The following is a 25,852-nucleotide window of genomic DNA, read 5'->3' on the forward strand; positions in this document are numbered from 1 at the left end:
TGTAAAGTATTCTGTATGAAATATACCATAATCTATTTTTCTTTTTCTTTTTCTTTTTTTCCTCTGGTCTTTTTAGGGCCACACCTGCAACATTTGGAAGTTCCTGAGCTAGGGGTAGAATCGGAGCTGCAGCCTATGCCACAGCCACAGCAACGCAGATCTGAGCTGCATCTGTGACCTACACCACAGCTCATGGCAAGGCCGGCTCCTTAACCCACTGAGCGAGGCCAGGGATCAAACCCTCATCCTCATGGATACTAGTAGGGTTCGTTACCGCTGAGCCACAACGGGAACTCCCAATAATCTATTTTTCTATTGCGCTAGCGGGCATTTGTTTTGCCTCCAATTGGGGTTCTTACAATCAATGCTATTATGAATATTTTTTCATATATATCAAGGTGCACATAACTACAATCTTCTGTAGTATCTGTACTCAGGAATGGAATTTCAAGGTAACAGGGTATATGCATCCTTAATTTTATTAGTAAAAAGCTGGAATGGTTCTACCAATTATTTAACCACCAGGACAAAAAGAATTTCTGATGCTCCACATTCTCATCAACACTTGATATTGTCAGAGTTTTTAACTTTTGCCAATCTGGTGGGTGCATATTAGTATCTGATTGTAGTTTAATTTACTTATCCCTGACTTTTAATGAGATTTAACATAATTTTATGTTTAAAAGCCATTTGGAAAATCTCTGTTCTGAAGTTAAGTCTTGCATATTTTTGGTCTGCTATTGTTTTTTATTACTGATGTACATGAGTTTTTATATATTCTAAATACTAGATCATTTACAAATATCATTTCCCATTCTATAGCTTGCCTTTTCAGTCTTTTTATGATGTATTTTGATGAACAGAGTTTCTAATTTTAGGTCATCAAATTTATCAGTCTTTTCCCTTAAAGCAGTAGTTTTTGTATTTTGTTTAATGAACTCTTCCCCTGGTCAGAGATTAAATTTAGAGTAGAATTTAAAGATATTCTACTACATTATTTTTTCAAGGTGTTGTGTCTCAAGCAGTTAGATCCATAATCCACCTGGAACCAGTTATGTATATAATCCACTAGGCATTCATTTTCACTTTTTTCCCCACGTAAATGCCCAATTGTCCTTGCATTATGTATTGAAAGGAACACTCTTCCCATTCCTCTGCAATGCTACCCCTGAGATAAATCAAGTTTTCCTATATGTGGGCATCTTTTTCTGTTGTATTTGTTAATTTGTCTACTTTGACACGATGCCATGACCTTTATTGTTATGGCTTTGTGATAAGATTTGGTATCTGGTTGATCAAACATTTCCATTTTCTTCTTTTTAGGCAAGAGTGTCCTGGCTAATTTTGGCCTTCTGCACTTCTATATAAATTTTAGAGGCACTTTGTCAAGCTCTACAAAATTCCTACTGGACTTTTTTATGGAAGTTCTGGGACTAGGGATTGAATTGAAGCTGCAGCTGCTGGTCTACATTATTGCAGTTACTGATATATTTGGATAAAAATCTAGCATCTTCCCGTATGCTTTCTTTTTGTCCCAGCTGTTTGTGTTCCTGTTTCTCTCTTTTCTTGCCTTCTTTTGGACTGCTTGAATGATTTTATCATTTATTTTTCTTCTCTTTTAGTTTTGAAATTATGTACTTCTTTATTTCTGTTATTTTAGTGATTACAACATGCATTATTAAAATTAAAACATGCATTTTTGGGAGTTCCCGTCGTGGCTCAGTGGTTAACGAATCCAACTAGGAACCATGAGGCTGCGGTCCGTCCCTGGCCTTGCTCAGTGGGTTAAGGATCTGGCGTTGCTGTGAGCTGTGGTGTAGGTTGCAGATGTGGCTCGGATCCCAAGTTGCTGTGTCTCTGGCGTAGGCCGGTGGTTACAGCTCCAATTAGACCCCTAGCCGGGGAACCTCCATATGCCGTGGGAGCGGCTCTAGAAAAGGCAAAAAGACAAAAACAAAAAAACCATGCATTTTTGGTATATCAATGTCTAATGGTAATATGTATTCCATATTTATTCCGGTAATTCAAGGACTTAAGCAATTTAACTTTCTTCAGTTTCCCCTAGACTTATGTATGTATAATATATATACCTCTTACACATATATGTCTATGGTGTGTGTGTGTATATGCATGTATGTATATATATGCATGTATGTATACATGTATTATATACACACATGCACACACCATTGTTGTATGTATGAATATGAATCCTGAATCACCTCCTTGTAACCTCCTAGGAAGGACTCTGAGCAGTCTGAAAACGAGACTACACTAACCAAGCCTCTGTTCATCTAACATTCTGCATGCATGTAACTGCACTTTTAAAATGTTAACCAAACTAGCCCTGATGAGGATAATGCATTGCTAAGATTGAGTCACAGAGAAATGAGGCATGGGTTTTTCAGGTTTTCAAAAGCAAGGAGGTCAGCACCTAAACAGGTCATCTCCTTTGAATCAAGTGCAGTTGAAAAGCTGCAGGGAGCACCGGCAGATCTGCCTATAAAGTGAGGTATAATCAGATGATGATGAAAGAACTGTAGTTGCCATCAGGCCTTAGCTTACCTAAGATGATTCTAGAAGAGCAGAACCATTTTATCTCCTGCTAAAAATACTTTTGTTTTCCTGTCTTCCCAGAAGATCCAGGCTTATGGTCCCTTTTGACACCGGATGCAAAAGGAAGAGGCAAAGTCCTTTCTATGTGGATGTGCAGAGTTGTCCAAATGAAGTGATGAAGAAAGGTTAAGATGCATGTTTGGTTGAAAAGGGATACTTTTTCTCATAATTAGTCACAAATGAAAGCCATTAAAAAAGGTACTACCAGTTTCTGGGGGTGGGGGGAATGTGGGAGGTGTTGCTTGACAAAATTAAACTTCCATTAAATTATGCTCCACTCAAGCCCTGAAAGCAGAGAAGTTTTTACCATTCATATTTAATTTAGTTCAGTAAAATGGATACACTCATTTACTCCAACATGGATAAATATGTTTAACACACCTATTCTCATTATCCTAAATTTTCACCTATGCCTGAAGCTGTGATAATACAGCCATAGGCATCTTTGACATCTTGGTGTGGGGAGTAAGCCCCTTTATTTATATAGCACCCTGCTGGCTTCTCTGACCCCACTTGAGCATCCAAGGCTACAAACAGTAACATCACAACACTAAGCTGCTCACTTTCTCCAAGAGCTCAGTCTGTATTTTGCGTTTGGGAAATGATGTTTTTCTGACTGCATGATGATAGGTGGGGAAGTTATACCTTCTAAAGAGCACATAACTCAGCTTTGAGTCATAGAGTCATTGGTCCCCTGGGGAAAGGATTCCAGAAACTCTTGCCTCTCTGGATGTGATTCAAGCTGTTCCAATCTCAGAACCTGTATCTGTAAAGAACCTACAAGACCCTCTATTCCAGGCTTATTTTGTTCCCATCTTACAGACGAGACAGTGGATGCTCAGAAACATTAAATAATTTGCCCACAGTCATAAGGCTAGTAATAACCAGTGTTCCGCAATGCATAAATCATGTTTCCTCAAGTTCAGCAAATACATGAAAATGAGGATTCCAGAATCCACACCAATATGAAGCAAGTTTCGTTTTAATGGCAGGTTATCCTGCAGCAACCTTACCATTATCTTAACTGATCTCTAGTCTTCAGTGGGAATGGGAGACACAACAACTACAGAACTGCATTCATGGTTTTTAAAGACCACAATGCCCCTCACTCGAATTTCTCCTTAGCTTTCAGGGTCTATTGAAGGATGAGGTAGGCATGTAATGTCTTTTGCAGATCAGAGCTTGACAGAGATTGAAAGCCTCTGTCAAGAGAACCCAGGCCTCCCATTTTACCATCTAGGATACCTGCCAGATTTTGCTCTGTTAATTGGCTCCCATGCAGGCAGTTATTTTAGCAATGATTCTGTGGGTCTTCTGTGGCAGATCTTGATTGAAAGTGAAATGTCAAAAAGCACTTCTCAACCACTCAGGCCTTCCAGGGTTACTCACGTTTAGCTGATTGGACAGAAAGGAAGGCAGCCTGAGACAGTTCTGTGGACATACAACTAGATTATTCAGTCTCCTCAAATTCAGAAAATAATTCGCAGAGAGATGGTGACTGAGGAGTCTGATTTCTGCCTAAGCGCTACTTTCCTAAGGTCAGATGGAATTGAAAAGAGAGTTTATGGGAAAAATGCCACTGTGACCTTAAACATGAAGTCTTTGAGTTGACACCATAGTGAGGAATGGAAGGCTATTAAAATATACTGCAGATTTTAATAACTCCACTAGCAGTAGGAAAAAAAAATTAAACTCAGAATAATTCTGGGAAGGAGGATTTTGTCAAGGAGATTTTAATGTCAAGAATGTATGTGAGGCTAAAAATAAGGCGCTCACGCGCATCCCAGTGCCGTGGGTGGGGATGTATATATAATAAAATTAAATTATTCTACTTCCACTTATGGAAAAATCTGATGGTAAAAATTGACTAGAAAACATTTAGTCATATTTCACTTGGATTATGCATACAAATACCAAACTCCAGACTTGTTAAAATAAGCTGCACCAGCACTTCCTGGCCAAGGTGTTGGGTAGACAATGGCTGCAACATGCAAAAACGATAAAGATCTTACAGAAACATCATGCCTGGAAAAGCCATAGGAATTCAACTCCCAACAGAAAAGAGAGAAGTGTTCCTGGAGTGTGAGGCATGGAGCCCAGAGTGGCCTGAATGTAGAATGCAAAAGGAGTAGCCTTCGGAGAACCAAAAAAGACGTGTGTGAAACCCAACTCTCAGAGTCAGGGACCCATGACTTTTTGCACTATTTTTTTTTCCTACCAGAGAAAGTACCCCTTACTTTCGACCTTGCTCTGGAGGACCAGCATTTGTATTCTTCCTACAAATCATTTGTTGATACAATGGGACCACGAGGTTGGCTTCTACCAACACATCCAACTGCCAAGCAACTCCATCTGCAGAGGAGACGCAAAGTGCCAATGCCTGAAAATGAATTTGTTGGCATTTCAAGGACAAACATCTCTTTGACTACTACTAATGAACCTTCAATCCGAAAATGGCAGGAAAATCTAGGACCAGGTAAGCCTTTTATTTACTTCTTAAATTGTAATTATAAGAAACACATACCACCATGCTTCTTTAGTTCCCTCTGCTTGCCCAAGTCTGGACCCTGGGCTAGCGATGTCTCTGTCCATTGATTCTGGTGCTGACCAGTCAGACAGACAGCTCGGAGCAGGGAAGGAAGGAGCGCCTTTCCTGGCTGGCTGAACAGTTCATGGCTTCATGTTGGCCAGCACTTGCCAAGCAGGTAACACACACTGATTAGGACATTTGCCCCAAGGGATGAAAAATGCAGGGTGGAGAAGTTGGCTCAGTCTTTTGTGCACATACCCAAGGTGGTGATCAGGACCCAGGAAAGCTGGTAGGGCTCAGCCTAGCACTACCACTGCTCCAGGGTCTACATGAATTCTGGCTTGGAAAGAACCTGCATCTCATGCCTCTCAATTCTTTCCCGACATGTCATTCTGGAGTCCCGTGATCTTTGCTCCCTACAGAAAGAACAGAGCAGGAAAGGAAAATAATTTGACCCGATGCAAAGGAGAGTAGGGATGTTAAGAGATCACAGTTACGGAGGATGTTTTAAGGATCAGACACTGTGCTAAACACTTTACATGCAGTACCCCTCTGCTTCCTTCCCCCCATTCACAGCCTTCCTTCCCACCTGGTCAGCACCAGAGCCCAATGGACAGAGACATCACTGACCAAGGGGTAGGCATGGCTATTAACCTCATTGTACAGGTGAGGAAATTGAGGTTTATGGAAGTTAAATAACTTTCTCTAGGTCACATGTAGCTATGAATCCGCAGTGGTAGCCTCAAACCCAAACCTGAAACCATTCTACGATTCTCTCTCCTATGGGTTTTTCCACCTACTCCCTGAAGCTTATGCAGTAAAACAGCTGAAAAACAGCAAAATGACTGAGCAGTTGTGGGAGGGATCTAATTTCAGCTCTGCAACTAATTATTCATATAATCTCAATAATGCCACTTAGCCTTGGGAGGCTTAATTTATCTGTAAAACGATAGTAATGCTTCTTGTCCTGCTATCACCACAGCATTGTTTTGAAGCAACTCATGTGGAGAAGTTTTGAACTGTAAACAAACAAACAAACAAAAGGGTCTTCCACATGTGACCTGATTAGGATGGTTGCTATAGGAGTGATGTGGTAGAGGAGGAAGAGCATGAGCCATGGCTAGGGTGTGGCTTTGAATTTGTCACACTAGCAGACCCCTTTTGACCCTTGAGTGTCTCATCCATAACCTGCAAGGAAGCTCTGGCATGAGGAAGACACACAGCAGAGCTGAGCGCAGTGGCCATCCTCCTGTCTGACCTGGGCCGGAATGCCCCTTACCCACAGGGGAAGCAGATAGAGCTGCTGAAAACACAGTAGATGAGGGGGTTGATGGCACTGTTCAGGGCCGGAAGGTTCTGAATGATCACAGAGGCGTAGAAACGGTCCTTGGTGTTTGGAAGGAGGCTGAAATTGTCCAAAATGTCGAAGAGGAAGTACGGACTCCAACAGCAGATGAAGGCTGGGGAGAAGAAAGCCATTAGCACCAGAGCAGCCCGCAGCCCAGGGGCCCCTCTGTGTTGGCCTTGACTGGAGCTTCAACTAAGAGTTTCCTTCGTACCTGGGATCTCTCAGAAATATTTAGAACAGTTAAGCATCATGTTTACTTAAACACATACACATACATGCATACACATCCCACAGATACATTTCTAAAATTGAGTGAATTTGCTGGAGCTTATTTATCTGTAAAAGGGGGGTCTCATTTGACCATTGTTGTGACTTTTTATTGAAAGGCTGGGAATATTTCAGCATGGCCTTAGCTTCTCATTCTACACAGTGTGAAGGAAAAACCAGCAACACTCTTTGGAGACTCTATGGGGAAAGACAGAACAGAGGGCACTTTGCCAAGATAGCAACTCCTTGTTGGGGGGTATGGCGAAGGGAAGGGGTGGTACCTAGTGTTTCAAAACACAGCCTGGCTCAGTCACAAGATTCTAAGTTTTTTTTCCCATTTCTAGGTCAGCCACTCCAGAAAACACCCACTCTATATCCCAAATCAGTTGGTGTGTATATGAGACTCCGATTCTGTTTAAATTCAAATCCCGTGGATTGGAAATGGAGACCCAGAGTGTAATGACCAATTTATGTGTCACCTTATCTGGTTTCAGGGACTCTGAGACATTTGGTTAAATATTATTTCTGGTTGTTTCTGTGAGGCTGTTTCTGGAGGAGACGAGCATGTGAATTTGCACACTAAGGAAAGCAGACTGTCCTCCCCTGTGGAGTGAGCCTCATTCTGTCCCCCAAAAGCTTGAGAGTGAAGAGGCTGATGAGAAGGGAGTCTCGCAGCCAGGACTTTGGTCTTCTTTTGCCTTCACACCGATTCAGACTGAACTTCTACCATTGGCTCTCCTGGGTCTACCATCAGCTCTTCTCAGCTCCACAATCAGGTGAGCCAGCTGCTTATATAATAAATCTCTTTACACAGATACTAGCTCTTATTTCTTTGGATAACCCAGACTAATACCCACAGAGATAAACCTTCTTGGGGTCAACTGGACACCCACACACATGCTCTCCTACTTCCTTGCCATGTCCTCTCCAGCTTCCTTCTCCCTCTTTCTCACCCATAAGATTTTTTCCTCAGAGGAGTCAGGCTTCCTTCACCATTTGCCTGCAGGAACAAACGTTCTTCCATTACTCTTGGGCAGACGCATGTTTTTTCCCCCCAAGACCTTGGCAATCTATTACAAGGGAACAACTCAAACACGAAGACCACTGAACATTCTGGGCTCTGGTTGTGAAGCCAGGTACTGGCCCAGAGTAGTGGTTCTGGGGCATTGAGAGGCAAAGTTTCCTTTGCAGGGTGGGGGGATTTTGAAAATTTATGTTTATGTCTTTGTGTGTGTTGGGGGTTCTTGTTTTCCTGGAAATACCAGTCCTCCTGCATGATGCAGTCAGTTCCCCCCCCCCGCCCCCCATGTCCCACCCACCCTTTGAATGCCCACTTGGACATTGATGTAGCAGAGAGCACTGTTTATAAGTACCCCAGTCTAGAAACCTAAATCTATTTTATATATGAACACAGTATTTTAAATCAATATTGAATTTTCCAGAAATGCAATTCTCTTGCACATAGAGGAAAGATTACTTTGTTTAATTTGGAACTAGCAGCATTTGTTCACCTGTTGGTAAAATAAAGTCACTGACAGCAACACTGTTTTATTTTTTATGTCTCCATGAAAACACACCTGCATTGGTTTTCATTTGTACCTGTTACTCTGTCTAGCTGACTACTTCATTATTCTACTAGTGTGGCTGTGCCCAAATATTTATGTTGACATCTGTATTATTTTATGATAAATTGTTTTCTTTCTATGTCCCCTTTATGATATATTGAGCTTTTAAAAATTAGGTGGATAGCTTTATGTATACATTTCATTTCCAGATGGTAAAGGACATTACCAAATATTTATTGTAGGAAGGGCCATTTTGGTCTGATTGGGCTCTTGACGCTGGTGGACCTCCTTGTGGACATTCCTAGTCTCTGACTAAAGAGGTAGGTTTCCTGACTCAGCATCCAGGGCTATGTGTCTGAGCTTCTGATTGAGATGGCAAGGTAAGCTTTGATCTACTTCAGAAGCTTCTTGGAAAGATTTTGAGCCCCAGTGGGTGGTATACACTCTGTCCTCAGGTCTGCCCGCAGAGTTGTTTTGTCATGATGATGTTCTGGCTGAGTCACACTGCATGTGGTCTGTTTGGCATTTTGCAGTTGCGCGTTGGAAAGGTGAGATGGATGTCTTGGTGATTCGATGTACTAGCAGAACTAACATGAGAGCCACGCTTTCCTGGAGCTCCTAAGAGCTGCAAGAGGGGGTGGGAGGGGTAGTACTTGAGCTGAATAGAAAGGAAATCACACAAATCCCTTTCTTTCTTGCATATCTTTGTTCATCCATTCAACCGAAATTAATTAAGCACCTAGGTTGTATGGGACCCTATTTAAAGGCTTGGTGATAATAATGTAAGGAAAACAAAAGCAAAAGTCATTGCTCTCATGGTTTTCTGATGCCCGTAAGGGAGACAGACAATAAGCAAGTCAGTATATATAAGATATACTATACCTATACTATCAGATAGAATAGAACTATGAAGAAGTATAAGACAGGGTGAAAACCACAGGAGAGCTATTTAAAACTTGTCAAGGAGGCCTTTCCGAAGAGGCAGTGTTGCTGGAAACCAAAGTGATATGAGGAACAAGCCATGCCACCATCTGAAGGCAGAGCATTTCGGGTGGGGGAAACAGTGACGCTTTGAAGGAACAGCAGGGAAACCAATGTGACTGTTATAGAAAGAGCAAGGGGCCGAGCAGAGGAAGGGCCTGGAGACGTGGCTGATGAGGGGGATGTTGCTTACCGAGAATGATGACTATGCTGTACTTGATAGCTTTGATTTTTGCCTTTGAGATGAGACCTCGGTTGTAACTGGTGCACAGCTTTCCATCTGCAGATACACAAGGAGGGCGGTAAAATGAGGTGCTGTCAGTAGGAACCGTGCAGGTTAGAACGTCGCAGCTGATTGGGACCACTTACATTCTGCTCCCCTATGCCCGAGAAGACCCCCTTGGTCATTTTCAGAGTAAAGACAGCTCTGGGTTAGATGCTGAAAACTGCTCAGTTTGCAACTTAATGTAAAACGCAAATGCATTGGGACATCCAGACTCTCTCAGGAGGCTTGGCTGGATGCCCTCCACCAGCTGAAGCTAGAATTAGCCACGTGACCACAGACTCACTTACTCATCTAACTCAGAAACTCTACCCTCAACAAACACTTAAGCCAAGGATATAATAAAAACCTGTCCCCAGTAAGAGCCTGGATATAACTTTAATCCTATGTGGGTGGTTGTTTGACAGTAAACATGCGAGGGTGAATATAAGAATCCACTAGAATGTAAGCTTGATGGAGACAGGAACTTTGTTTTCTTTACTTCCGTATCCTCTAAACTTAAAACGAATGGTTAATAAATATTTGTCAGATGAATTATTATAAACCTGTCTCTAGTCGAGAAGTGGTGGTACAATACCTGTTGATTAGGATGGGCAGCAGTCAGTGCAGTCGTTCTTGGTAGGAGTAGATAGATGGAGAAATTGGGGGATGGAGATGTTGGAGACAGGTACCTTCATGCTGTGGAAGAGTTTTTATTGACAGGGCTCCTTCCAGCCCATATGGTGCCTTTGTGAAAGGGGCCCTCCGTCTGAAGGTCTGCAGCCCTGCCCAGAGCATACCCTCAGTGCGGTGGGTAGGGGGGAATGCCAGCCCCACACACCCTCAGCTGGGTGCCACTAATCTGATTATGGCTCAAGGGGCACAGCCCTAGTGGTGGCCCAGGTCAGGGGCCCCCCAGGGTGCCTGAGTCGTATGTGGAAGGGCGGTTGTACCCTGGAGGCCACCTGCTGTGTTCCCTTGTCCTGACGACATTGCTCTGGTTTCACATTTGAATGTATGGAAATCCTCAGGGAAACTGGTGTGCCATTTACCTTTGCACTATTTATTCTACCCCTCTCCAAGCCATTCCAGACCAATGCAGCAGGCAAAGCACACCTGCTAAGAGATAAAGGCTGAACAAAATAGGCTAAAACAGAGTTCCTCTCCACTAGGAACTTTCAGTCCAGCAGGAAAGATCACATACTCCGCACAAGGCTGCGTGAGATGAGAGAGACAAAACCCAAAAACTATCTCTGGAGGAAGAAGGGAGCCATCCCTCTACCATGAGCCAGAGGAGGCCGCGTGGCCAAGGCTGCTTCCCAAGGCAGAGCTGGGGGCGTGGACCTGGGAAAGATGTCATCCTCAGCCAAGACACAGAAACCAGGAAATGTGGGGAGTGTTTGGACCTCAGTGAGTCACCTCGCTTGGCAGGATCCTGCAAAGGATGCTGGGTTTGAGGGTGGGGAGAAGAGCTGAGGCCAAAGTGGGAAGACCTTGAATGTTGCCCTGAGGCTCAGGCTGAATTTCTGAGGCAGCCGCACGCCATCGAAGCTTCTGAGTGTTTTTACAGCGGAAACACTTACCCATTGGAGAGGACAGACTGTTAGCAGGAATAATGGAGATAAGGGGCTTTTTTTATGTTCAGTGAGCTGAAATGCTAATTATAATTGATTTCTTATTTCTGAACGACTACCCTGTAAGGCCACTCATAGGCACTATTAGGGCTTTCACATTATTCTGTGCATTTCATGGAACCACAAAACTTCAGTGGCGTTAAGGAGGCAAATGCTTCAGAAGCATTTACAGCAGTGATTCTCAACCAGGGGCAGTATTGTGCCCTGGGGTTATATTTGGCAATGTCTGTCCACATTTTTGGTTGTCACAGTGGTTGGGGGAGTGCTACTGGCCTCAGGTGGGCAGAGGCAGGAATGCCCCGGACGGCCCCTCACAAAAAGACTTGTCCAGCCCAAAACACTGAGAGTGCCATGGTTGAAAACTCTGCATTTCCAATGTGGTATCTTGGGAGAAACCCAGACGTTAGGGTCAGGCTTGAATACACGCTCTAGCTTTACAACTTACTACTAGCTGTGTCACCTTAGGCAAGTTGCCTGCTGTTTTCAGCCTCAGTTTCCCACTTTCAAAAATGAAGCACAAAACAGCAAACTCACAGAGTGACTTTGAGGATTAAAATAAAGTAATGTATTCAAGATGCCAAGCCCCACGCTGAGAATGTCAGTCCACTTATTAGTTGGGATAAATGAGGTTTTATAACAGTATTTCAGGAGGAATATGAGCTGCCTTTTTGGAGGTGAACAGACGGTATTACTACATTTACATAGGCTATTGTACAAAGTTATCTGAATATAGGAATTAGATGCCTCAAAAATCTATCAGGATGGGATGATACACATGGGAGACAAGTAAAAAAGACAGCAGATCAAACTGTATCTTTTCAGAGTATCTCCATTTTCTGGAGTAATAGCTGATTTCTACACAGTATGGCTCTCGAGTTCCCGTCGTGGCTCAGTGGAAACAAATCTGCCTAGCATCCATGAGGATGCAAGTTCCATCCCTGGCCTCCCTCACTCAGTGGGTTGAGTGTCAGGGGTCTCCGTGAGCTGTGGTGAGGGTCGCAGATGTGGCTTGGATCTGGTGCTTCTGTAGCTGTGGTGTAGGCCAGTGGCTATAGCTCCTGTCCGACCCCTAGCCTGGGAACCTCCATATGCAGCTGGTGTGGCCCTGAAAAGACAAAAGACAAAACAAAAAAAACCCCAGTATGGCTCTGAAAACTTAGCTGGTTTTTCAGAAAACTTCTCAAGAATGACATTTGGGCTCTGAAATCTATTTAAAATAGAAACCTGCAGTACTTTCCACAGGGCAACTGGTGACAATTTAATCAACTCATGCCCTTCGCTCTCCCAATGAGCTCAGTGAAAACCATCTTTAATCTGACCGCTCTAGGAAATGCAAAGCCTCCAGCTCCTAAAGATGGCTCTTCAAAGTGAGCTCAGCTATAAAATGCCAGTAATTCTCCTTTATTGGGAGATAAAAGGATTATTTCTACTCAGGCCTTGGTGCTGAGCTGAAGTGAAAAGTAGTTAAATTCGGCTGTCACTGTGCATTAATAGGGGGGCAGCCTAAAGGCAGTGGGTCAATTTAGAATCAGGACTGTAAGCAGATGTTGCCTTAGGATGTCTTCGTTCAAGGATGCATCCCTAGTGTGGCCCAGGCTGGAGGCTTAGGCTCTAGGAGGCCCGTTCCTGCCCCTTACCTTCTCCATGCTTCATGTCCCTGGCAGAACCACTAGGAATCCATTCTTCTTGTGGGCTGAGCACCTGAAGGGCAGCAATTGATGTCTTGGGATTTTAAAGGAAAAAGAATGTATTCCTGGGGTGGGGGCTGTCAATGGACCTATAATGAGTGTGGATTATTTGTTTGCTAACAGGGACGTCTACCTGGTAATATTTTTAAATAAATATATATGTATTTTTTATTTTGGGAACTTTATGTACTTCTGGCTGATTTTAAAAATTAAGCATATTTCAGAGTTCCTGTTGTGGCTCAGAGGTAATGAACACAACTAGTATCCATGGGGATGCAGGTCTGAGCCCTGGCCCCACTCAATGAGTTGGGAATCTGGTGTTGCCTGAGTGGGTGTTGGTCACAGGTGCGGCTCAGATCCTGCAATGCTCTGGCTGTAATTTAGGCTGGCACCTGCAACTCTGATTTGACCCCTAGTCTGGGAACTTCCATGTGCTGTGGGTGTGACCCTAAAAAAAAAAAAAACAAAAAATTAAATATATTTCTAAAATTTTTAAACTTAAAATTCATTTTCAACTCCTGCTCATTGATGGCCTCGTTATCTATGAATATAACCTGAATGTTAAGTTTTTTGAGCACACTGTGTCTCATCTGCTTAGATGCAGGACCTTGACCACTTCCTTCTCTCGGATTTGTGCTTTTTTTTGACTCAGGAGGTCATAGCTAGATATGAGGAGGTGTGACCTAACTCACCTAACTTACAGCTTTTTCTGTATCTCAGCTCCTCAGTTCAGGCCTGACAGGCCTAAACTAATTGTGGCAGAAACAGGTGAGCTGCCCACCAGATCCTTTCCTTTGCCCCCAGGGCACACAGAGAGACTACAATTGCCTGCCTCCCTTTTGGCAGTGGGTTGTCAGCAGCTAAGTTCTGCCTACGAGAAGCTGGGGAGAATGTGTACCTGGCCTGGCTCAGATGCACCACCTGAGTGATCTTTCACTCTCTCTTCTCCCCTCCTGCCTGCTGGTGCTGATGCTAAGTGATACCTTAGCAGCCATCTGTTAAGAGTGGCAGAATCTCCATCAGCTTGAGTTTCTGAATGACTCTGTGTCCTTTTCTTTGACCTCTGCTGTCAATTGGACTTTAATTGAATAAGAAACAAATTTCTATTTTGTTAAGGCTCCTGTACTTGGGGGTTTCTCTGGTATAGCTGCTGGTGTTTCCTTAACTTAGAGCAGAGATTGGTGCTTCATATGCAGCCCAGTCATAACAAAAACCTAGAAGGCTTGGCATTGGCCTAGTGGGCAAGGAAAGTGATAGGGAAAGCAGGGACCCCTGAGATCCATTGGATAGAGATGTCCCATATGATGCCCGGGAAGGCAGATTGTGTCCCTACTGAGACTTGACCCCCAGGGGACAAGGTGGTGTAGTCAGGACTCTCCAGAGAAACAGAATCAATAGGAAATCTATACAGACAGCTAGATAGCTAGATTATAGGAATTGACTCGTGTGGTTCTAGAGGCTGAGAAGTCCCATAATCTGCTGTCTGCAAGATGGAGAACCAGGAAGGCTGGAGGCCTAATTCAGCCCCAGTCCAAAGGCATGAGGACCAGGGCAGATGCTGGGATATGTCTAGGTCCAAATGCTGGAGAATTGGGCAGCGACCCATGTTGTAAACCCTGGTCCTCGTGTAAAAGCCCAGGAACCAGAAATGCGGATGTCTGAGAGCAGGAGAAGCAACTCTGCCCTTCCTCTCCTTCTCATTCCACGCAAGCCTCTGCGGGTTGGACAACACTCCCTGGCGTTAGTGAGGACGGTCTTCTTTACTTGGTCCACAGAGTCAGATGCTTCCAGGAGCCCCTCCAGACACACCTAGAAATAATGTTTTACCAGCTCTCTGGCTAGCTCAGTTAAGCTGACACAGAAAACTAACTATCACAGTTGGTAAACAGCGTGTTAATAGTCAGTGTTGATTGCCACCAGCTGTGTTTGGCAAAGTATTAGGAAAAAGAACTGAGACAAGAATTGGTTGGTTTATGAGCAAAAATGAAAGGAAGTTAAAGTCCTAAAATTTGGGATCTTGTGGAGTTGCAAGGGTCATTTGCTTCTGGCCCCTCCTAGCACCAGCTGTATACTTTGCATGGCCTGGTACAAAATGAAAGTGAGACCAAAGTATTTTTTTTTTTTTTTTAATTTTAGGGCCACACCCACAGCATATGGAGGTTCCCAGGCTAGAGGTCAAATCAGCTACAGCTGCCGGCCTACACCACAGCCTCAGCAACATGGGATCCAAGCCACATCTGCAACTTACACCAGAACTTCACAGCAACACAGGATCCTTAACCCACTGAGTGAAGTCAAGGATTGAACCTGCGTCTTCATGGATACTAGTCAGGTTCCTTACCGCTGAGCCATGATGGGAACTCCCGGCCAAAGTATTAAAGCAAATGTGTATGTCTTCTGGGTGTGCAAGTCCTGTGCCGATGAAGCTGAGCCCAGCACCCAAATTCAGCTATAACACTGAGAAGTTTAAACCAGCAGTGGCCTATTAAGAATCATTCTTGAGGGGAAGGTCAGACTAAGGAAGCAGCCTCTGACCTATTGTTTGAGGTGGCCTCACATTAGCTTCCATTCAGTTAAGAGACAAGGATTAGATGAGGAAGCAATTAAGTCAGACTGAGAATTATTTTCAGAGATGCTTTTTGGATATGGTTTCTGGCACTGCAAAACTGACTGGAAGCACATAAATCAGAAGCTTGCTAAGTTTTAAGGAATGATATTGCTAAATAAACCATGAGGTTCATGTCTCTGTTAATACTTAGAAATATCAGACTTTAAAATTTTTACCGGTCCTGTGGGTAGAAAATTGTATCTAACTGAAGTTTAAAAGTGTGCTTTCCTGATTATCAGTGAGGTTGAGAATCTTACTGTTGGCCCTTTCTCTTTCCTGTGAAGTATCTGTCTTGCTTAATTTTCTTCCATTTATCTTTTTTTAAAATATATTTTTATTGATTTTTAGAAGTTCTTCGTACATTCTTGAGATTCATCTTTTCCCAGGTTATATGCTGCAAAATAGCTTCTCCCACTTTTTGGCTTGACTTTTAAATATAAATAGAGTCAAATTTATCCATAATTTTTTTATTTAATGTATTTATTAACTTAAGAAATCCTTTCTTATCCCAGTGTCATAAAGATAACATCCTACATTTTCTTTGAAAAGTTTTAAAAGACTTACGCTTCACATTTAAGTCTATAATTGCCCTGCAATTTTATTTTGCCTAAGGATTGGGTTGAAGTTCCAATTTCATTTCTTTTGCTATGATTTTCTGACAAACATCAAATTCTCATATATGTGTAGGTCTGTTTTGGACCTCTTTTATTTTCCATTTTTCTATTGAATTATGTCAATACCAACTCTATTAATCACTCTGACTTTATGATCAATCAATTTTTGGTTCAGTAAACATCTACTACCTTGTTCTACTTCTCCAGAACTGTCTTCCTGGCTTTTCTTGGCCCTTGAAATTTCCATATATATTTTAAAATTGGCTTGTCAAGCTCAATGAAATGTCTCATTTCAGTTTTCATCAAGATAGCATTAATCTGTAGATCATTTGGGAGAGAATTGACATCTTTATGGTACTGAATATTACTATCCATGAATATGCTGTAAGCTTCATTTATTTGTTTTTTTTCATAAAGTTCTTTCTAGTTTTTGCTAAAGGTGGTTGTTTGCAGAGAAGCTATTTTACCTTCATGTGCTTATGAAGAAAGCTGTTGAGAGCAGTTAGTGGGCTTATTTTAAGTACATTTAGCTGGAAGTAAATAGGACTCTAAGCCAGTTCCTAATCCAAAGCTTTTTTTTTTTTTTTTTTCCTTATCTCCATTTCATCTGCCTCATTTAATTGGAAACATGCACTTTGGATGTAGCATGGATCAATCACATCTTTCAAATCCTAATGGCCAGATGCAGACATGTCTGGATATGTTACACTTTGTCTATTTCATGGGTGTACCTCTCCCGTAAGTGTTCTGTTTTATGGGATAAATACCCCTGGGCATCAAGAGCAAGCTCATTTATGAACGATTACCTACAGATTGGAAACCTCATCTCCTCTACCTCTTGCCTCCAAGCACCTGTTTGTGGGAAAGCCTATAGATCATTTATTAGGTTTTTTTTTTTTTTTTTTTTTCCTTTCTGTCAGCTTTTGAGGGAAAGAAACTAGACATATTGGCCAGAAAGAAGAGTAATTCTTAAACTAATGATGGCTTGAATTTTGCATCCATGTTTACAAAGTGAGCTTGTGTTCACACTAATCATTGCTTATATGCCCTTGTGGATGAGCAATAATGTTGGCGTGCTAACACTACTGGAGATCCTATTTACAGCCAGCTCCAGAGCTGCTTGGCTGCAATGAGGGACAGAAAATCAAGTGAGTTCTGCTTATGAATAAGACAGAGAATATATAGGCTTTTAAGACTACCATCTGCTCCTCATTCCAGAAGGGGGGGGGTCAGTGATAGTGATAAAAAGACATAGACAACTGAAAAAATAAGTGTGATGGAGATATAAACTTGAACTAAAGTGTAAAGACTGATTGTAGCCATTTGCACTTTGGGGAGGAGTAATGGCACACTGCCGATCAGTGGGAAAATGGATCTCTCTGTGGCTTTGTGACATTTCAGGGTCTGGAGGTTGGGGGAGCCCAGGAGAGCAGGGACTGAAAATCTAGTAGCAGGGAGATATGAGGGATTCTGGAGAGAGGGGGGCCCAACCTCAGTGGTGAAAGGCCTGCTGAGAAAAAAAAAAAAAAAGGATGAGAGATATATGGGGTTAGGGGTAGCTGACAGAATGTGGAAACCTTCCATCACCTCAAACCTAAGGAAAACGAGGTGGATTCCCAGTTCACTGGACCGGGAGCACAGGGAGCAGGAGAGCTGCAGGTGGGTGAGGGCTCAGAGGGCCAGGGAGTGAGGACATATCAGTCTCCTGGAACTGGCAGAAATGACAGGATGAGAGTTTAAGCCAATCTGATTTAAATTCGAAAGTACAGAAAGACCTCAGCCTACTTAAACCAAATGAGATCACCTTTTAGATTTTTACATACTTCAAAACCACACACTTTGGGAGATGACTCTGGAATAGTGCTCTGACAGCAGAGCAAGTCAGAGAATGTGGTGGATGAAAGGCATGCCAGCAATCCTGAGTTTGGGTTTTCTAATTAATTTTTTTTTTTTTTTTTTTTTACTATTTGAGCTCTTTTTTTCAGTTGGTAGCACCTCCCTACTCTAATGCCCTTCCTATCATCTAGGCGGTGCTCTGCATGAGGGTTTGCTGGAAAAGGGATGTGGGGGAAGGGGTGTAGCGGGCAGTCAGGCTGGTTCTGGTGTGAGATGCTGTGCTGGCGGAGGCGGACCCATGGGGCCGTGCCTTGTGGCCTAGGGTCCAGAGCTGTTCTGTGGATAGAAGGCAGTTTTTCTGTAAATTTAAACCAAATAGAAATGTCTGACCTCGTGTTTTGTTGAATATGGGGCTTCCACCTTGCGTGGTCCTCTCTTTTCATCCCGGAGTCCTCCAGGTGCCCCTTTGCCAGACCTGACAGAGTGGGGCAGCCCTCAGGCTCTGGCTCAAAGGCTGCTTTGAGGGACTGTGCCAGCACAGTTTGGCCAGCCCCAAAGTCCTCCTTCCCTAGTTTTTAGGGAAGCCACATGGAGAAGGCAGGGCCTGCCAGGGACAATCTTTGGGATGTCTGATCTGCCAGCTGGGCCCTGATACAACAGGGCGGGGTTGTTTCAGTGAGAAAATCCAAGATCATATTTGCTGGAGGAAAACTTCTGCATCAGCCACATGAGCTAAGAGTTGGGAATGCAGCTGACTTACCCGAACAATTGGAAATCACCGTCTCATGGGCTTTGCTCTTGATCCAAATAGTTCTGATCACAATGGCATAGATGATGCTGTGGAAACACCAAAGATAACATTAAAATGGCTGGGGGGTCCCTACTGTGAGGACAACTCTGGTTCCTTGAGTGTGAGGTATGGAGGCAAGTCTCTCAACCACCATCTGCCCCCCTATACTGGCTGATTATAGAATAGGTGGCATCTACTTCTTTCTTTAAATGGAGGCTTGGACCTGGTGAAATTAAGTGATTTCTTCAAGATAACTCAGGTGATCGGAGGTAGAGCTGGGATTAGAATCCAAACACAGATTTGGGTCAGAAAATTTAGAATTATAACCATCTCTGCCACTTGCTGGTTGTATGACCTTGACTTTAGATAAGCTTTAATTGGTTCCATGATACCTGCCTTGGGTGTTCACATCACTGTGTTATCCTCTCCCCTTGAGTGTGGCTGGCCCTGTGACTTCCTTCTCATCAGCACATTGGGGTGAATGTGAGATGTCTTTGATGAGAGGTATAACACACCTGTCTTGCTGGTGTCTCTCTGTATTGCTGGCTTTGAAGAAGCAAGCTGCCATGCATCCTGCAGCCCCAGGAAATTAATTCCACCCGGAACCCATGTGAGCTTGGAGGAAGATCTTTCCTCAGTTGAGTTTCTGGTGACACCCCAGCCCTAGAAGACACCAAGGCAGCCACCTTGCCCAAGCAGAGAACCCAGTTAAGCCATGTCCAGATTCCCAATGCACAGAAGCTATGAGATAATCAATGTATGTTTTAAGTCACCAGATTCATGATAATACATTACCCAACAATAGATAACTAATAACACTGAGTGAAATAGGAGGAATATTTGTGACCCTCCTCCTCCAATTTATATGTTGAAATCCTAGTGCCCAATGTGATGGTATAAGGAAATGGGGCCTTTGGGAGGTGCTTAGATCCTAAGGATGGTGGAGTCCTCATGAATGGGATTAGTGCCTTTTTAAGAAGAGACCCCACAGAGCTCGACCCTTCTGTGGTGTGAGGGTACAAGAAGTCTGCACCTTGGAAGAGTCCTCATCCAGCTGTACTGGCAACTTGACCTTGGACTTCCAGCCTCTAGAACTGTGAGAAAAAAATTCCTGTTGTTTATAAGTCACCTACTGTGTGCTATTTTGTTACAGCAGCCTGAACTCACTAAGATACTGGGCCTCAGTTGAAACTGTCATATCAGGTGAACAATACAAACCTTTTAAGAGTTTTTAAGGGATCAAATGTGACAGCATTTAAAGTACTATCCGCAAGGCTTGAAAATTATCAGAGGCTCAATAAATGTCATTTTCTTTCCCCTAGTTCTTCCTCATTTTTCACATAATATCACACCTACTTTTTCATGGTATAATCTGTACCTAACATGGGAAAAAAGTGCTAATGACTCAAAAGCATTAGCAGATTTTGTATCCTTTGCGCCCTTTGATAAATATAAACATTTATGCCCTTCTTTAATTAGTTATCTGACATTTCTAATATATTAAGAACCTTGACTAAAATCTTTGAGACAAAGCAATGCTTCATTTTAAAACTGTACTAACTTCCCTCTTGAGAATCACTTGGTTTAAAAAAAAAAAATCAGAGCTCTAGTTCGCAGTGGCTGACAAAGCACTAATTGCTTTTAATGATCTTTAGACTATAACTTAATGACTGTGGTAAAACCCTTCTTATTGCTTTGTCCCTGCTCAGAGAACCCCTCTGAGTGTTCCGGGAAAGCTCAGGGCTTTGGGGAGCATCGTCACTCCTTCTCACATGCCTGCCTAGGGACTTTTCTGGAATTTATAGGTCTATACATAAAAAAAACGAGAAAGAAAGTTGCTGGTGAGTCCATTCTTTATACTAAGCTGAATATTTGTTAGAGCAGGAAAACTCTTTCCTGGGTAGATGAAATACAAGGAAACTCTTTCCTGGGTAGATGAAATGCAAGGGTGAACTGGGTATTATAATTGGGTAGCACTGCCTAATTGATCAGTAATTCACACACTTATTAATCATCAACCAGTACACAATGGAAAAATAAAAAAGATTTTGTGTGTTAGAGGTTTGGGCCTTAGTTACCCCGAAGTTATCCACCAATCAGGCAAGCTAGTACCAGCAGGAAAAACTAATAAGCAGGGTGCTCCTTAATTTATTACCCAAATCTGGCCACTTCTCAAGGTGTAACTGTCATGCGTCAGAGAGAACTTTGAATACATTCATTTCCTTCTTCCTGCTGCTTTCTTTCACCTAATTCAACAGCAAGTTCTAAGGATTATCCCTTCTATTGTCTCTATGATTTGTGCCTTCCTCCCCATTCCTGCTTTTAAGCATCAACTTAGACCCTTACAATCACCTTTTATTTAATACTTTGGTGATTTTTTTTATTGTGGGAAAATAAACATAACATAAAATTTACCGTTTTATCCATTTTTAAGTGTACAATTCAGTAACTTTAAGTACACTGACATTGTGGTGCAACTGTCACCATCATGCATCTGCAGAACTTTCTCATCTTGCCCAGCTAAAACTCTGTACCCATTAAACACAGAAGTATGCAGGAATGCAAACTAGTGCGTCATCCTTATGGAGGGGCCATACTAATCTCTGTATTTTCTAATTTTAGTGTATATGCTACCAAAGCAAGCACCCCTTATAATCTCTTGTCTGATTATTGCCCTAAACATGTCCATTCTGCTACCATATCGAGGGCCCACACTCCCATCAGAACTGGGACTCTGGGATGGAGAGTCATTCCCTGGCTTAAAAACCTCTTAGTGCCTTCACGTTCCTGCAAGATGATATCCAGTCCCTCAAGCATTCAAAGCTTCCCATAGTCTTCCTCTGCCTTATCTCCATCATCATCATCATCCTGCATCCCTCTACCCCACTGTTTCTCAGCCCACCTTTTCCTGGGTCAGTAACGGGAATAACCAACTAAATTAACCCTGATTCCAGGCGTAAGCCGTGGTTGACTTTGGGTCAGTGTGAGTTTACAATGCCTTCCATCTCTCCGTCTTCTTTGCTCTCTTCCTGAGTGTGTGTGTGTGTGTATATATATATATATAAGTAATTATATTACTTATATATGTGTATATGTATATATATATATACTTTATAGGAAAGTGATATGTGGAGGGTGGTCTAAATGTATATATAAATATATGTATAAATATGTATATTTAGACCATCCTCCATATGTCACTTTGCTGTGAAGCCTCTCTGAGCTACCTCTCTACTACCTCTGTGACAGTTTGCTCCCCGCCTCTGGGAGCCTCTATGCTGGTGTAACACTCAGTACACTGAGTCTTGTTTATGACAGTCATAGCTTAACGATGAAGTAGACTTAGAAACAGCCCATACTCAAAAGTCAACTTCTTCCCTGTCTTTGACCTGTCTCTCTCCTTAGGGTGTAGCTTTTCTTTAAGTTTCTTAGAAATCTGAAAACCAAAAGGTCTCTCAGATTGAGGTCAGCTTCCCTATAACTGGCTGATTTATTTCTTGACTTTATGGAAGACTATCCAAACACAGACCCAGTTTCCTTCATTGCCTTCATGAAGGCAGCTCATGGTGGTGAGATGACAGAGTGCAGGGGTCCAAGCCAGAGGAAGACCTTACCAGTGGCATTAAGGACTTAAGACCTTACCAGTGGCATTAAGGACTTGGGAAATGCCTGGGGCCATTTCCCAAGTCTTGCTTATGGACTGAGTAGAGGAGTGTCTAGGAAATAGATCAAAAAATGTTCTTTGTCCTCAAGAACATGGAGAGCATTCCACTCAGACCATAAGTGCTTCTTTCACAACTCTTGCAGGACTCAGCACAGGTCCCGGGGCTTGATGGATGCCCATCCTAGTCTTGGAGCCACAGGCTCCATTCCTGAGAGCTGCCTCCACCTCCATGTCATTTTGGAGCCCGAAGGCAATGTCCAGTTGTATTCTGTAGATCTCATTAGACGCCAGGAATGGGGAGAGGAGAGTAAAGGGAGCTGATGCTTCACTTGGCATGGTCCTTTTTACTCTTCTCCTAGCAGGGACTTAAGGATGCTCCCTTGCCGAAAGTGTCCCTCTCCATCATTCATAAATTTCACTGTATTTTTCTGAGCACTTACTTTATCCCAGGCCCCTAATGAGGCACTGTGGATACTGTGGCAGGCAAAACAGACAAAGACCCAGCCCTCATGGAGCGTACATCTTATTTGGGGAATTAGACAACAAAATAAGGATGTAATATGGTTATAAAGGAGCAAAATGCTATGAAGATAAAGTGAAGGGTGATACAAGAGTATATACTAGAAGCCTTTGCTCATTCCGGGGATCAGGGAAGCCTTCTCAGAGAAGGCGAAGTTTCAGCTAAAATCTGAAGGAAAAAATGTTTTTTTTAATGCAAAAAAGGATGATCATTCAAGCAGAGGGAACAGCTGTGCAGAGGCTCTGAGGCAGGAAGGAGCAGGTGCATTTAAAGAACTTAGAGAAGGCCAGTGTGGCTGAAGCATGATGAGTGAGGCAGCTTCTGTGGCCTAAGATAACGATAGAAAGTGAGACAAGGACCAGATCACACGTTGCCTTCAGTGCAGGGTAAGTCTTAGACTTTATCCTAAAACAATGAAAATCCACTGAATGCCTCTAAACTGGAACATGAAATGATAGATTGATCAATGTTTTTTTCCCCCAAAGATTAGACATTGTTCAGTATGTATAATTTGTTTCTATACATATGTACATGTTGATATATGAATTGGATAGTCCTGGAACAGTATATGAGAAATTCTTTTTTTTTTTTTTGGCTTTTTGCCTTTTCTAGGGCCTTCCCCTTGGCATATGGAGGTTCCCAGGCTAGGGGTCCAATTGGAGCTACAGCCACCAGCCTACGCCAGAGCCACAGCAATGCCAGATCCGAGCCATGTCTGCAACCTACACCACAGCTCACGGCAACGCCGGATCCTTAACCCACTGAGCAAGGCCGGGGATCGAACCCGCAACCTCATGGTTCCCAGTCGGATTTGTTAACCACTGAGCCACGACGGGAACTCCATGTATATGAGAAATTCTTAACAGTGCTCCTTCTGAAGAGGGGGACAGGACAGAAGTGAGAGGAAGATTTTTATTTTTATTTTTGTATTTTATTTTTTTGGCATTTTATTTTTTTTTATTTTTTAAATTATTTTTATTTTTTCTATCATAGCTGGAATTTCATACTGTATAGCAAGGTGACCCAGTTACACACACACACACACACACACACACACACACACACACTCTCTTTTTTTCACATTATCATACTCCATCATAAGTGACTAGATATAGTTCCCAGTGCTACACAGCAGGATATTATTGCTTATCCATTCCAAAGGCAATAGTTTGCATCTTATTAACCTCAAATTCCCAGTACATCCCACTCCCTCCCTCTCCGCCTTGGCAAGAACAAGTCTGTTCTCTAAGTCCATGATTTTCTTTTCTGTGGAAAGGTTCATTTGTGGCTTATATTAGATTCCAGATATAAGTGATATCATATGGTATTTGTCTTTCTCTTTCTGACTTCCTTCACTTAGTATAAGAGTCTCTAGTTCCATCCATGTTGCTGCAAATGGCATTATTTTGCTCTTTTTTATGGCTGAGTAGTTTCCATTGTGTATATATACCACATCTTAATCCATCCATCTGTTGATGGACATTTAGGTTGTTTCCATGTCTTGGCTATTGTGAGGGGAGATTTTTATTTTTTATTTCATACTTTTTAGTTTACTTAGAATGGAGAAATCTTTCTAAAAGCTCTTTAGAAGACACTCTCTCATGTCTTATTGGCTAGAATTGGCCATTCCTAAACTATTCACATGATGTGAGTGGCTAAGGGTAGAATGGATATGGGAAATTCAATCAGAAGCATTTTACTTACCTAGCAGACTGGTAATGATAGCTTTTTCAAAAGACCTAGCTTTTGCCAACCCTCAGGCGACACTGTATAGGATATCACTTCCTTCTCTGATGCAATGAGTCATCTGACCTTGGCCTTGGACCTCATGTTGTGGATAGTGTTAGCTAGGACCTTGGGGCCCTTTTACCCGCAGGCCATGGCCTTCTACTCCACAGAACTGTACTGATGTCAGTATGGGACTTCCCCACAGTCTGATCCCCTTTCCCCCAAAAAAATAAATGGATTTTTTTTTTCATGTAACATAAATCAGTGCTTCATGACCAATATGCTTTTTTTTCCACCTATTCTGTTGCAGTTGTTGGCTATGGACCTTTTATGCCTCTACCTTTGTCTCAGAGTAAAAATGATAGGAGAATGAGAAATCAATTAGGTAGCAAGAAAATAACTACAGCTGAAGTAAAGCAATTATACCAGGGCGAAAAATCTTCCTCAGCCACAGTTAGACAATTATGTCAAGTGAATTTTGAAACAACAGGAGTTGTGTTGACTCAGAAAAACAATATATAGCCCTTATTGTCAGCAACTATGATTTCAAGTCCTGGGAGCCTGATTTAATTAATGACAGAACTGCTAAATCTTTATGCATACAAAGCTCTCATGGGAATTTGCCGCTGACAATATAGCTCCTTCTTTCCTTTCTCCTTCCCTCCCTCTCTGCCTTTCTTCCTCTCTTCTTTTCTTTCTCCCTTCCTTCTTTCTTTTCATATATATTTGTGGAGTATCTACCATATGCCAGAAACTGATCTAGGCACTAAATAACCAGAAATTTCCGTCTGAGGGGTGTGTATGTGGCTGTGTGTGAGATGGAGTGACCTGGCATTTCTGTTTGACTGATGAAGTTGATTAGTCGGGTCTGTTTTGTTTATTCAATCCAACATTTACCAAGTGTCCATCGTGTTCTGGGTTTGGAGTTTAGAGATTGAGACAGCTGTCCCTGTACTCAAGAGATTCAGCTACACAAGGAGGTGATGACACCGCCATGAAGGCTTAATGGCAACATGGACAGGCTGAGGTGAGATGTGGCCTAGGATTGGCAGAGACAGCTCCGTGTGGGGTCAGTATTTGAAATGAGACTGAAAGACTGGATCCTTTTGTCAGAAGCAAGGCAGGGTGAGCCTGGAGGAGTGCTCAGGCATAAGGAGCTATGAGCGCTAAGGCACAGGGGTGAGAGGAGTGTGCGCTGTCC

At 42.7% G+C, this 25,852-nt stretch overlaps 2 protein-coding genes and 1 pseudogene across 10 annotated transcripts in view; 1 reads left to right on the forward strand and 2 right to left on the reverse strand.

The window, feature by feature from the left end:
* DPY19L1 (dpy-19 like C-mannosyltransferase 1) overlaps positions 1 to 25,852 on the forward strand; it is a 313,514-nt gene that overhangs the window by 165,419 nt on the left and 122,243 nt on the right. For 2 of the 3 annotated variants that reach the window (XR_014834285.1, XR_014834287.1), the window contains 3 exons: positions 2,638 to 2,814; positions 4,838 to 5,092; positions 7,256 to 7,537. The gene's annotated coding sequence lies outside the window, so the exon portion shown is untranslated. The remainder of the gene's footprint in view (positions 1 to 2,637; positions 2,815 to 4,837; positions 5,093 to 7,255; positions 7,538 to 25,852) is intronic. The other variant, XR_014834286.1, reaches the window with a different exon arrangement.
* The window catches only part of NPSR1 (neuropeptide S receptor 1), a 270,057-nt gene continuing 249,277 nt past the window's right edge, over positions 5,073 to 25,852 (reverse strand). For 6 of the 7 annotated variants that reach the window (XR_014834291.1, XM_085005879.1, XM_085005876.1 and 3 more), the window contains 4 exons: positions 18,710 to 18,786; positions 9,501 to 9,587; positions 6,426 to 6,606; positions 5,073 to 5,562 (listed from right to left, as the gene is read on the reverse strand). Coding sequence is in view for 6 of the 7 variants with exons in the window: in XM_085005879.1 (XP_084862005.1) it covers positions 5,472 to 5,562; positions 6,426 to 6,606; positions 9,501 to 9,587; positions 18,710 to 18,786 (436 nt within the window). In the remaining variant the exon portion in view is untranslated. Of the gene's footprint in view, positions 5,563 to 6,425; positions 6,607 to 7,714; positions 7,762 to 9,500; positions 9,588 to 18,709; positions 18,787 to 25,852 lie in introns of those variants that run through there. The other variant, XM_085005878.1, reaches the window with a different exon arrangement.
* On the reverse strand, positions 21,285 to 21,385 carry LOC146395028 (U6 spliceosomal RNA; annotated as a pseudogene).

Source organism: Sus scrofa, chromosome 18 (genome assembly GCF_054392235.1).
Source record: "Sus scrofa isolate SSC_HxYL_T2T_F1_AM1 chromosome 18, Sscrofa_HxYL_maternal_Yorkshire_Landrace_v2.0, whole genome shotgun sequence".
NCBI lineage: Eukaryota > Metazoa > Chordata > Mammalia > Artiodactyla > Suidae > Sus > Sus scrofa.